A 14229-nucleotide genomic window follows, 5' to 3' on the forward strand; every position below is an offset into this window, starting at 1 on the left:
TGTCCTCTTACAGTCTGCTAATATTACTGTCCTGTAATGTTCTTCTTTTTTTAAGTGACAATAGTAAGCTGCAAGGCAAATGAGAAGAAGATTAGGAAGAACAGCAGCCGACTGGATAAGAGAAAAAGATAGAAATTGTAATTGTGTACTTGTATGTAGATGTATATGTAAAAGTGAAAATTAAGGAACTAAAGAATTAAATTTAGAAAAAGTGAAGAGGTTATTTGCATCGTTTCTATAGAATTTCACTTTTTATACTTTTATCAAGCATGTTTTTTAAGAATCATCATACAATAAAATGAATTGTTATACAAATTTATATTTAAGGAACGAGATAAATTTGAAATAATGATTGGTCAAATCTTCCAGAGATAAAAGAAACAAAGTATGTTTTTGAATAAGCATTGTTGTATGAATTGACAATAATTGATTAATAATAATTTCAGAGATGTTTGAACGGGTAATTCCTGGATATTGAAGCAGAAAGATCGGAGAACAAATACGAGAGTATTTTCTTCTATTATGTGTATGTACATGTCATCCACAAGATATTTAAAAAAAAGCAGGTGAAGTGAGTTTAAACAAAATCACACGTGTGTGATCGGCCTCTCGCAAGCGGATTAGAGACGGTTACAGGGCGAAGCGGTTAGAATGAAAAGAAAACAGATACGATGTCAAAGAAGAAGCCAAACTGACAGTGTATGTGATAGCAATTAAAGTTTACATCCTCAAGACGACGAGACACCGATCGTTCGTCCAACGAAAAATAAAAGCGATTACGAGGGGCAAGAGATGATCGAGAGATCGCGAGCGTCGTTGATCAGGAACACATTTTACTTTCTAAATCAACTTCCGTGTTACCTCTTTTCTATGTATACAAGTAATACATCTCCACCTTGAAAATTATGATTGACTTAACCATCGTAGTGATATAGATGAATAAATAGCCTGCGGATGTTTATGCATGGGCGGCAAATTTAAAAGTACATAATGTATAGCAGCATATAATTAATATATAAAATATTCGAAATAAATATTTAGAATATCTATCTTTCTTTTTACATTTACAAAGATATAAATTTGTACAAAAATCCGCAGTATAGTGATGATTAGTTTGCGAATGTTTATGCATTTATGAAAAATTCAGTGTTGCAAAAATACACAGAATGCACATAATATGCAAAAATATATAAAATATCCAAAGTATACTTTTGTATAGTATATCCTTGCTAAAAATTTCTGCTTAGTTTCCATTTCCTTAACTAAATTAATAAAACGCGAATTTGCATAAACATCCTCAGTTTAGTGCTAGTGTAAAAAAAGAAAAGAAATTTGTGGTTTTTAGTTGAATCTTTCTCTCTTTACGTATCGTGTCGAGCAAGCGTGTCTCGTCGTCTCACCCCAAAGCTCGTGGCTCCTTTTTTTACTTTTTTTCTCTGGAGTATTTTTCTGGTTGCGTAATATGTAAACAGAAAAAATAGACTGTTCAAACAGAAAAAAAATTTGTTCCAAGGGGTGCTCCGTGATTGGGACTTACCGCTCCGGGATAGGAGACAGGGGTGGAAGCATGAAGGGCAAGGGGCCCCACGAGGGCGGGGGGCATCTTGTTGTGTATCGCACTCCCAGCTGATACTATCTGGGCGCTCGACATGCTCGACATAGTCTGCAGCGCCTTCTCCTTGGCGGCATGATCCTAACAAATCGTCAAACCGATTACAACGCATTGCCGACTGTCGGTGAAATCTCGATGGTATGATAGTTCTTGTTTGTTTTCTTTTTTAGCGAATTATGAGTTTATTGTCTCTCCTGTTTCGTAAGACTTTTATATTAGTTTTAATAAAAGTTATCTATTATTTCTGATGGCTTGGTATTGCTTTTTAGTGCATTTGCTGGTACATTGATCAGTTAAGAGCAGGTATTTTTTGCAAATAGTGATATATTGATGTTTAATGCAACACATACATGAATCAAACGAAGCCCACATCGTAGGCTTAAAGTGTCTATTAAATTACATTTACAATCTTCAATCCATGATAGTCTTTTGAATCAATACACGTATCATTCGAAAATATATGTATGCATTTATTTTTTATATACATATAGCAGTAACTACAAAATTTAATGAAATTAAAAAGAATTTTTTATTATGTAATGTATATATAATTTATATATATTTTATATAATATAATGTTATATATTTTAATTGTTGATTGTTTAATTATTGATTTTAATAAAAAATTATGTAAATCAAAATCTGTTTTTTCGTTACTACAATATATTAACATCTTTTTGTGCTTATAATTTACGATAGTTAAACTTTAGCATTCTGAACTTCTTCTTATATTTGTTTTATTTTTTGGTTATAGCGGTGGATTATACTTGCTATTGTTGTTTGATTGTTACTGGTGAATGTCTTGTCTTATTGATGATGGTTGTGATTAACCTTGCCTTATTTTAAACTTTTATAGGTATCTTTAACAATTTAATAACCTAGCTTAGATTATTTAATTGTAGAATACGTTTTTTAATTTATATTTTGTATTTTTCGTAATAAAAAACATCAATGGCATCTAAGGTGTAATATGTAAAATATAAATTAAACTTAAATATCCGGAAATTAAGTAACCTAATCTTAAATCCAATTCAAACTGTTCACATATCACCTAATGATACTAGTTAAAGGTTATCGTACCTATTAAATCGTTGCAGTAGTCATAATTCTGATGTAATAGAAAGTTTAATGTATTGAATAATAATATAAGCGGCCACGAAATAATTTTTTATAAAATCATTTATATAAAAAAAAAGTATAAAATAAAATTCTTTTTGTTCGGGGCTTAGTTTTCGTGGAATCTAATTTGAAAATTCATCCATATGGATAATTCATGCATATTGTATTTTTATTAGGTATTTATTAATGTATTTCGGAGAATAATTATAAAAATTAAAACATTTAACACAAATCTTTGGATAAAGTTACATTCGAAATTACAAAATCGTTAATTTTTCAACGCCAAAGAGTTAGCAGAACATTATCGATGTTTACATAAGACGTAGCGCTAACGTTTCTATTAATTTTACTATAATATTTTATATCTAAAGGAGTATGTAGACTTTTGTGACTGACTGTTTAATAATTGATTTGTATTCATTTAAATATGAACTGAGAAAATCACAAGATAAGGAGTTAAACTTGATTAAGGAGTTAACGATGATAATTGGTGGTGACAATCTTTTGCGAAGGAAATTTCCGGAGTGACTTGGTTCTGAAATCGACTTTGATTAGTTGCAAAAGCAAATACTTCTTAGAAAAAAAGTAAGTATTTAGAAAAGAATTTTTCAGATACTGTTTATTTTCTCGTGTTTAAATTTGTTTCGTTTAATTGGAATACTTAAAGCAAATATGTTATTGCTATTCTTTCAGAATAAACATATATATTGGTATTTTGGGAAATTGCATTATACAATTTGTATATATTAATTGAACTATTTGTCGGATATTTCTCTTCTAATAATAACAGCATTTGAGTCTTCTAATTTGCTTCCACCAAAAATCTCACTTTTATGATTCAGTATTTTTATCACTGAATGATTTTTCTAAAGGGATCGGGACATTTAAGAATTGTGGATTTGGTGTGTTATAAAATCATTGAAAAATAATGTTTTTATATCTATCTCATTGTTTTATATAATATCTTGTATACGTAATTATTTACATGAGGACAGACCTCATCGATTTTTATGACCTCGAAATATGTTGTCAAGATGGTCATTCTGAACAACTTTTCCCAATACATGTTATAAAGTTATAAAATTAATATCGCTCGACATTAATTTCCGAGATATTAACTTCAATTAACTGTAGTTCCCATTACACTTCATTCTTACACATAAATGGCCGCCTTTTTACACAGCCCAACCTAAACAATTTATTGATGTTAATCATCTTTAATAAAAATAAAAAAAGATAAATCAATGGGTTGTAGGATGATCTAGATTAATAATCGGCGCCGAGTCGTGCCGTGAGGCGGCCAATAACACTAGCATGATTTAATTTTTATTTTATTCGATTTTGTAAATTTATTGTTATCACTAGGTTGCATGTGGGGGATATGTATGTATACATTTTGTGTCCATTATTTTGATGAATTAAAGGTCAAAATAAAATACAATATTCCATATATCAATAAATTTATCGAAAATTATTTCACGCTAGCATTGTATACTACTCTAACCCCAATCCATAATCCATTATTTTTTGGTTATTTTTCTCATCGATAGGTTGAACTATATAAAAATTCGGCCGCCTATTCCAGAATAAAATGTAATCGTAACATAGAAACCTAAATTCTATTGGAGTTTTCTGTGAACATCTAAGGAACTAAGGCCGATTGGTGGTAACACGTATATGGAAAAGTTGTTCGGAATGATGACCTTGGCAACATGTTCTAAGGTCACCAAAATAGATGAGATATCTTCTAATATAAATCAGCTTTGTATATTTCTATCTAGAATTTTGTCTGTTGCCAAATGACTATATGTATAGAACATGCATATGTGTACAATCCTGGATTATCGCGAAAAAGTAACATATGTATTGCATGTTCCGTTGGTTGCGTAGTACGATTTCTAAAGTATTTTAACATCCTAAATATAAGCATTGTAATATTGTAAATGTAAAAAAGACATAGTAGATTTATAGCACACAAAAATTATGAAATAAAAACTAATTTTTGTCTGGATATAGAAACTCCATTTATTCCGTTATAACGATATCTTACTACACACACTCCGGTATGTATTCTCTGTGGTATTAGATATATTCGAATACTGGTAAAATACTAGAGATGCTACATTATGTTGCCGAATTACAATATTATGCATTTAAGGATTAAATTATATGTTTACTAAACAATTATAATTTGACAGAAAGATTGTACAACTTTGGTAACATTACGAATAACCGAAACCAAAGTTTCATTTTCTTACACATGCATGTTTGCTTAACATTTTTAGGATATTTCCTATTCTTAATAAAATCTTAGTATTTAATATTGACTATATATTTCAAATTGCACGTATGCCTTAATATAATTGTTAATATATCGGTAGTTACATATAGCTTCTTTATCGTGCCAAGCATTAAATTAAATTGCATTACGACGCAAATCATCTATAATTTTGTTTAATTATGGAGTAAATATAACAACTGTTTTGAGACTCCTCAGCAGGTGTGTTTCAGTATCGAAAATTTCATTATTTATACACTGTTGGTTGGAGATATATATACAGAGCTTAAAATTAATGAAGTTCGTTGTAAAATTTGTGATGATTTATCATTCACATTTGGTTATGTTAGGCTTTTTTTCTGATCTTTCATGTATTATAAATATAATTTTATTACAAGAGAAGAAGAAATTTTCGGTAAATGTTATGCAATTTTATGCTTTGATTGTTCGAGTGGCAATATTAGTTATTCGGATGATGATAGTTCCACAGAATACAGTTCTGATTCAGATGATGAATAATAATGAATAGGATCAACAAGAAGACAAAAAATCAGAAAACCATAGTAATCGATCTTGATGTTGAAAATGGAAATGACATTCACGGCGTTGGAGAATACTCCTTTGTTTTTACAGAAGAGTAGATTGAAAATTATATTTTATGAAAATTAGGATACACTACCTCGGCCACAGATGCAAAACTTTGCACAAATTCTACAGCCCACAATGTGTTAAAGCAAACTAAAAAAAGAAACAGAGTCTAAATTCACGAATAAATTGTCTATAAAAACTAAACATAATATAAAATAACAAACAACACTAATGAAATTACTAACACACACTACCAAAAAAAGAATATTCCATTAAAAAATTTAAAATTCCCATGAAAGATCGAAGAAAGCTTCTATTTATTCCCTACTGTGTATCCACACAGATCAAACTGTGTAAAATTAAATCGATGAATGATTTCCCCTGGTTGCCTGCATAATTTCGTTCTCGCCGCTGAATTTCCAACCCCTTGCATCCCCATTCCCTCGCCCCCTTCGTTCTGTCGCTGTTTTAAGCCCGACCTGAGCGCGGTTGATGTCATCGATCGCTATCGAGTGAAACGGCAATGCAGTTGATTGCAGAAACAAGGCTGGTTTTGGGTCGCGAAATTCGCGGGAATTTTGTGCTTTTATCGGAAAGCCGTCGTTTTAATCAGCGCCACCCCCGCACTGTCGAAAATTGCTGACGAAGCGAACGCGAGAGCTTCGTTCCCGTGATATCCGGGAAATTGGCGTGTACCAACCCTTCCATGATCCCCTCTCACGTTCCTCCGCCCCTCAACCCGGTACAGGCCTTTTCAATTTCGTTCATAAATCCGTAATGGAAGAGCCATTACAAGCTCTGCCCATTCGAAATGAAGCGTGCCGCGTAACAATGCACAGCGATAAAGCCTTTCTCTTCGGTCAACGTGTACGGTGAAAAACTGTGAACTTTTGCCTGTTGCCTCTCTCTCTCTCCCTCTCTCTCTCTTTCTCTCTCTCTGTTATCTTCTATCCTTTTATATGTAGCAGGGGAACACCATTTTTGCGGAATCGGCTGCTGCATTGGTTCAGATTGAATTGTCGCTTCCTTTTATTGATTGATTTAGTTATTTGGTTGAGTTTTTGTTATTTGTATTATAGTGAGATTTGGAGGGTCCAGTTGATTTGATAAGAATGATGCAGGCAGATGTTTTGAATTACAGCGAATAACGAAGGTATTCAAAGGTAGGTTATTTTTCTTGCTGATTCTTCGTATTCTTTCGGTTTTTCCATAAAATTTTTTGACATAATTATAGTAACCATTGATTCCAAATTTGATTAACCATTGATTAAAAATTCTTTTTGCAGCTTTTGTTTATATATTTTACGAAAAATCATTTAAATTAAAAGTGCAATAATCTACAAACCGTTGTAAACTTACGACATTTCTACGGAAACTTTCAAATTGGTTATCTTGGCTACTCTGGCAGTTCTAAAAACTAACTCTACTTTTAGTTTGTAATTATTACTTAAAATAAAAATTCGAAATCCGCTCTATATTTATAATGCTTCAAATTGCAAGAAATGTATATTTAAATCCTACATTACAGAAATAAAACTTTTATAATATAATTAGTTAAACTTACACGTAAACATTTTCCACTTTAAACATTTGCCACTATAAGCCTAAAAACCACTTATTTCTCTTTATTCATCAGATGGTTGAGTACTTTCACTCACTCATGTCACATTCACGAATACACATAATCGCAAATTCAATTACGCATACACAGAAAACTACATACAATACTTCACATAAAAATCGACCACGCCGCTCTTATACATATGTAAAATGTATAGGTACTGCTCCTATTTTGCACGCGGTGCGATTTCTTTGAAAGGAATGCAGACGAGCGAATTTTCGAATTTAATAGAAAAAAGGGGGAAAACGTACGGGAGAAAAAAAGGGTACAGATAGAGAGATAAAGACAGATAGAGAGGGAAAAATTATTATCGTGAAATCGGGCGCGCACTGCATGCGAAAAATCCATTTCATTCCGCGGGACCGTTCTTTACCGACGAATCTGCAGTAGAAAATCAATTCGGTTAATTGAGAGGGTGGCTGTTCTCGTGTTATTTTTTTCTCTTCCACCTCGTTTTTTTCTGTTTTATTTTCCACCTTCCCTTTCTCTATTTTTTCCACCCTCCTTTTTTTTCAATTTTCGCTTGTTCTCTGTCTGTTACGGTACAATCGCTCTGTCACGGTACAATCGCTCTGTCCCTGTCCGCGGCCAGCCCCTCATCGCGCAAATACACGTGAGGAATGCAGGATTGGCCCGGGTAACGGGCTGGACATGTTTATCGACATTCTGAAATGCCGTTCGCCCGTTTTTGGATGTATCGTCAGTTATTGGGAGGGCGGAGAGAGGGAGAGAGAGAGAGAGAGAGAGAGAGAGAGAGAGAGAGAGAGAGAGAGAAAGAGAGAGAGAGTTGCGTTTACACCGCAACAATCAATTCTACTATAATGCTCGACGCAGGATTATTTTGGGGGATATAGATGATGCGGCCTGATTCTCCGAAGAATGTGTTTCCTGGAAAAATTCGTATACGGCGACTAATGTATTAAGTCTATTGAAACCAAAATACGTAAAAAGGGTGAAACGAATTAATTGTTTTAATGCTTTCAGTTTGATGCGATCTAACTCTTAACTAGTATCATTGAATCATCGGAGACTACAACAGGTTGGATCGAATTCGTATAATTATCTAGAATACGATACACCTCACTCATTTCAATAACTTTGAGATATGTTGTCAAGATCACCATCTTGAACAACTTTTGCATATACATACATATAATATCGCTCGGCTATAATTTTCGAGATATTAAAAAAAAAAAAACACGAGTGAAAAGATCGGAATTACACGACCTTCTGGTATAGACTTCTTCGAAAAAAATCTTTATTTTTATTGAAAATGGATTGAATGAAAATATTTGTTTTAATAATTCTTTAATATAATAACGATGTTGATAAATATAGAATTTTTTTAGAATTGTTTAAAAGTTTATAACAGTAAAAAGTTAAGGTTGAACTAATGTTTGACTATCAAGGGTTAACTTGTATTCTATATGTTAGACATATAGACACAGAATACAGAATATAGGCTAAAATGATCTATTCTAAAATGAAGTGCAATACAATGATTTAATCTCCAAACTACCATACATATGTCACCTACAAATGTATGATACCACTTAGATACATTTTAGATGCTAACCGTACAGTGCAAACGTGAATAAAATCAGATGAGTGTACGATTGCAAACAGGGCCTGGAGGCCTTTGCCCTTACTTTAATCATTATTTTATCAGTTTTGATGTGGAAAGTCAACTCACCAAAATTCAAAGATACATTTTTTTATGAATATTAATAATTCAAAGCATTGTAGTAAAAAGGTGTAATTAAAGAAACGTACAGCTTTCCCTCGGAAGCAACACAATTACTTATTTCGAGGCAAATATATGAGACAGATATATTATATGTTTTGACTTTTTTCTCGAACGGAACAAGAAAGAACACGGAGAACAAGCGAGAGACTCCAGATAGCGACAAATCATAAATGAGCGTATAACACGTCAGGATTGCTAATACTAAAGTGAGACAGCATTACACATATTCTATTCGTCTTCTACTAAATGATGCAAATTTATAGCTTTTCGCTTGTACAGACCTCTTACTCATTCCCGGCTCTCTCACTCTGTCGGCGAGTTCAAGTAGGGAAGAAAGAATAGCGAGTTACTTATTTCGAGACATAAACATGTGTATCTTATAACATTAGTAAATATCATTAAATTAATAAGATGCAAGTTATAGATTATATAGAATTCGTTTTTAAGATTTATCATTTTTCGTCAAATACGATGATCAGATTAATTTGTAATTTGTACAATTTACTCATAAGATTTCACTTGTCTTATTATCAAATATGTTATTAACGCAATGTATGTTCTTCTTCTGTTTAATCATAAAACGACATTAAAATTAGAAAATCAACAAAAATGTAGGCATTTACTTACTAATCACGTTTTTGATAGAGTAGGAATTGCTACAACGAACGTTTCTAAAACATATGGATGCTATAATGATCAGTTTTTACGAGTAAAATTAGAATACAATAATATTATACAATAATATTAGGTAATAATTTTGTTCTGCATAGATTGTGTCTAGAACACATTATCTCTAAATACTGAACACACATTATGTATTTAGTTCAATGTATACTAAAACGAGCTCATGTAACGAAAAAGATCCTAAAATCAATTAATTCATTCTAATATAGCTCTTTGTATTTGCTTCATCTTTAAATTCATTTTATCTTTAACAATAAACGAACATTTTAAAGCTATTCATTGGCAATTTCTATATAATCCTCTAAAAAAAATCCTACGAACTCTTCAATTGTCCTAGGATATCATACCACAAACTTGGAGAATTTTAGCGTTCCACGGAAGTTAACGGTGTCGTTCCCAGTGGTTCAGAGAACTTTGATAAGAGAACGTTGGCGAATTTTGGAAAAAATACGGCGACGGTACGGTTCGCCGCGAATGGTCTTTAATGGCTGCTCGACCGCGTAGAAAATTAAATAAGGTGTGACCACAGGAAACGTAAACACTGTGCCTAAAAATTCTTTTCTCGCGGAATAAATCGGCCTCCGGTTGGATAGCATAAGCAGGGTCACCGGCTGGTGTTTCACACCCCACGTGAAACGCGGAAACCAGAAAATTACGTCACACACTGGCCTGTCCTGCCACCGGGTGCTTCTCTGAATAATGCTCGCGGTATGCGGCCACTGCAGTACCAGATGCAGTCGCTCTGTAATTCCGACAAAGCTTCAAGCGTTTCGATGTGCACACCAGGCGTTTTTTGAAATTTTTTGACAACTTGTAACTCTGATCCCCATTTTTTGCGGTTTATTAATTAACGTAGTCAGATTTGTTTATAGTTTCACAAAAAGATTTATGATTTTTATTTGTTTTTACCTTTCCATAAATAAAATCCGTAGTATTTTAGGAATAGATCATTTGTATTAGGTTAATGCGTATGATATACTATTCAGCGTTTCCATTTTTTAAGATATATTGAAATATTAAGAATTTCTCGCGTTTTGCACTTTTTTCATATACTAGAAAACACCTTCTGTAACGATTCTCTTTTAAATCTGCTCTGTAACCATATTTCCAAAAACTATTTACAGCTACTAAATTGAAGACAAACTGTTCCTTCATTATGAAAACGAAACCGATTCTAATCATCATAACCGATAATAAATCATGCAATTCCGAGCTGAAATTAACTACAGTTTCTTCATTTCTTCTCTTGTATTATTTATAATCCTTTTTTATTGTTTTATTTTCTTTATAACAATATTTCTATTAATTCCTTATGATAATTTATTCCCTATAATTGTCTTCATTATGAAAACGATCATTCATTATCCAAGCAAATTCCTTTCAGTTGAAATTAACTGCTTTTTTTCCACCGTCTCTTGACAGATACATCGAAGCCGGAAATAAACTCATGCTTCAGCAACGCGTGCCTCTATACGTTAGTGCTGATTAACTGCGTAAAACACGGTCGAATTGCTTAATTTACACGTTCGTTTTGTCTTCTTTTTATATTTGTGCATTCACTATTGACTGTTCCCTGTACGAACAATCCTGTGTTGCATGGTTCTCTCTCTCTCTCTCTCTCTTTCTCTCTATCTCTCTGTTTTCCTCCGGTTTATATCGACGGTCCTCATCGCCGAATGAAAGCGGCAAACGCAGCGTTCTGTGATTTATTAACAGCCGCGCAATTGTTCCCAAATCGCTTTAATAATTCAGCTGTTGATTAAACGGGCCTGGGTTCATTTTTACGCGTGATTTATTCCGCTACAAACCTTCCTGTACGCCGTTCTTGATCGAACGAATTCTCTATTGACAATTAATTCTGAAGCAACCCGAATCGTTTGCAAATGAAAAAGAAAAATTTGTGTAAGAGGTAGAAGAGAGAGAGAAGAGAGAGAGAAGAGAGAGAGAGAGAGAGAGAGAGAGAGAGTGAAAGAGAAATGAATGAGCTGAGGCGAAAAATTGAAAATATCGAATGTCGTATGCGTGGATGTGCTGTTTTGGAAGACTAGATATTAGAGTCATATAATTGTATATGAAAATGACAGAAGAAAAATGTAATAAATGCTATTTAAAAGAGAGTGCTTGCTTAACACATTGTTGACCGGAGGATTTATGCAGAATAGCCTGTGATCGGTTATTTTTTATGCAATTTTAATTTCTGTATAATATTTTCAATTCAATCTTCAATGAAAGTAAAAGAGCATTCTCCAACACCGTGAGTGCCATTTTCACTTTCAGTATCAGAATCGATTACGGAGGTTTTATATCTTTTTAGTAGTTTAATATTCATATGGTAGTGAGTCAGAATTATATATTTTCTGAATGACTATCATCTTCCGAATCACTAGTATTGTCATTCGGATGATCAAAGTATCTGCATAAAATTCACCGAAAATTTCTTCACCAAAAAAATCGCGATGCGCCATTTTTGACAATTAAATGATAACATAATTATGTTTATAACTTTATAATTTTATACAAGTATTATAATATTATAATTTGTGTACATAAAAGGGTAGGAGAAAACCTAATATGATAGAAGATGAATGATAAACACTTCATGAATTTAACATTATAACAACTTCGTACGGTGGTTTTAACTGTATATTTTTCTCTAAATATCTCGGAATATGTTTCCGCACAACAACATTTAAGTAACGCAATGCATATTGATATGTCTCCGGCCAACAATGTATTAATGCATATAACATAGTTGAAAAGGAGAATAATGTTTCGAATTAATAAAACATTTCTTAAATAATTGATAAATTCACGAAGTTTTGTAAAATCTAAGGATATTTTTAATATTAGCAGGATTAATTACTATAGTACGAAAACCGAATAAGAAATGTTTCCTTTGTGTTAAATATCATTACATTTTAAATGTTCACATAAAATTTCTTTCCTATAAAATTAAAATATGATCTATATGTTATAAATCATGTTCTGTTTCGTGTAGGTAGTCTTCGTCTCCGTTTTTGCTCAGAAATATTTAAACGCTTCTTTAATTTTTATGAACTACCTCATAGGTAGTTTCATTATCTTAATTATTTGTTTGCTGAATGGTATTATAGCGTTATGTAACTATTATAAAACATTATAATGCAAAAGATTGATTTTTGTATGTAAATTATAGAAATGTCATGCATTGGAGCAATAATTGATCCATTATTTAGAATATACTCCATGTCTCAATGTGTTACGAAACATCCTAAATCTAAGGTTAAAAATTGTTATTATTTTTTAATAAATAAATTTTTTACAAATTATATATATCTATATAATTCTTATAAATTATTACTTTCTGCTTCCTTGTTTTTCTTTATAAATCTGGTATAGTAAAAAGAGTAAGGACAACGTAATTAAATTACTAAAAGATATTCTTTTTATTAATGTTTTCTTTTAAAAAGGGGAGTATTGTATATTTTTATTCTAAGACTGACTTTTCCTCACATGCCCTGCGACACACATGGATTTAGATTATATAATATTTCTTAAATATTTTTGTTTTGATTTCACATTAATTATGTACTATTGTTAATGTAAAAGCTGCAGTATACCTTTCGAAAAAAATACAACAGGAAGATTGATAAAATTGGTTCAACATTTTTTGTCACTTGCATTGTTTGCTCGAACAAAATTGTCAAAATAATTTTACTGTTCACCTTATTTTGCAGTGTTTCTTCCCTTAAACACATTCATAAATCGATGTTTAATTCAAACATCTTTATTTAAAAAAAAATTATCATATATCAAATATTATTTTTCTGTTGTTCATATTTAATTTCCACATATTCGAATGCTTATGACTGGTAGTGTGTATAAAGCTAAATAAAATTATGTTCCAAATGTTTCATTGCCAGATAATATAAATAATAATTTTTAATAATTCTTCTTAAACAAGTAAAAATGATACTTTTTATTATTAATTTCTCTGAACAAACAAAGATAATCATTTTTAGTACTATATTTTCTCGTTTCAAAAATAATACTACAATTTAATAGTAATATGAATATTCATTTTTAAACAATCAGAAATAATAAATTTTGTTATTACTGCTTAAGCAAAATGATAATGTTTTACCTTTGTAAAGCGTATATAAGTGTCGATAAAAATGTTTGACATTGTTGTAACGCGTTTATTAGGGATAGATATATATGAATGAAAAAATGAACGAAAAATAAAAATAGAAGTGTAAGAAAAACACATGGTACAAGAGGTATTCAGATACTCACCACTTTGAGTTTCGCTTGGATCTCGCGAAGTTTTCGCCTAGCAAGCACTTGTATGTGAGAAGAGACCTGCTTTCGCGTTCTCGTCTTGCCTGTCCTCAGTTTGATGTAACGAGCAATCAGCTCGTTTCGACCTGAAAAACACCAAAAAATAAGCGATTAGAAAACTGCATTTGTTCTTCGTTTCTGACTCATTTCAAATTTATAGAAAATGTGAATTAAAGTAATAATTGAATTATTAGAGTTAATCGTCCTAACTCTCAGGTAGTATCGTTGGATCATACAGTTATAGATGACATACAGTGGCT

The 14229-nt window shown here is 31.8% G+C and overlaps 1 protein-coding gene across 9 annotated transcripts in view; it reads right to left on the reverse strand.

The window, feature by feature from the left end:
• Positions 1 to 14229, reverse strand: part of LOC117215669 (protein scalloped) — a 338791-nt gene that overhangs the window by 12925 nt on the left and 311637 nt on the right. For 8 of the 9 annotated variants that reach the window (XM_033462054.1, XM_033462050.1, XM_033462053.1 and 5 more), the window contains 2 exons: positions 13925 to 14055; positions 1538 to 1693 (listed from right to left, as the gene is read on the reverse strand). In XM_033462054.1, the coding sequence (XP_033317945.1) occupies positions 1538 to 1693; positions 13925 to 14055 (287 nt within the window). The remainder of the gene's footprint in view (positions 1 to 1537; positions 1694 to 13924; positions 14056 to 14229) is intronic. The other variant, XM_033462058.1, reaches the window with a different exon arrangement.

Source organism: Bombus bifarius, unplaced genomic scaffold, assembly GCF_011952205.1.
Source record: "Bombus bifarius isolate JDL3187 unplaced genomic scaffold, Bbif_JDL3187 scf7180000009770, whole genome shotgun sequence".
Lineage (NCBI taxonomy): Eukaryota > Metazoa > Arthropoda > Insecta > Hymenoptera > Apidae > Bombus > Bombus bifarius.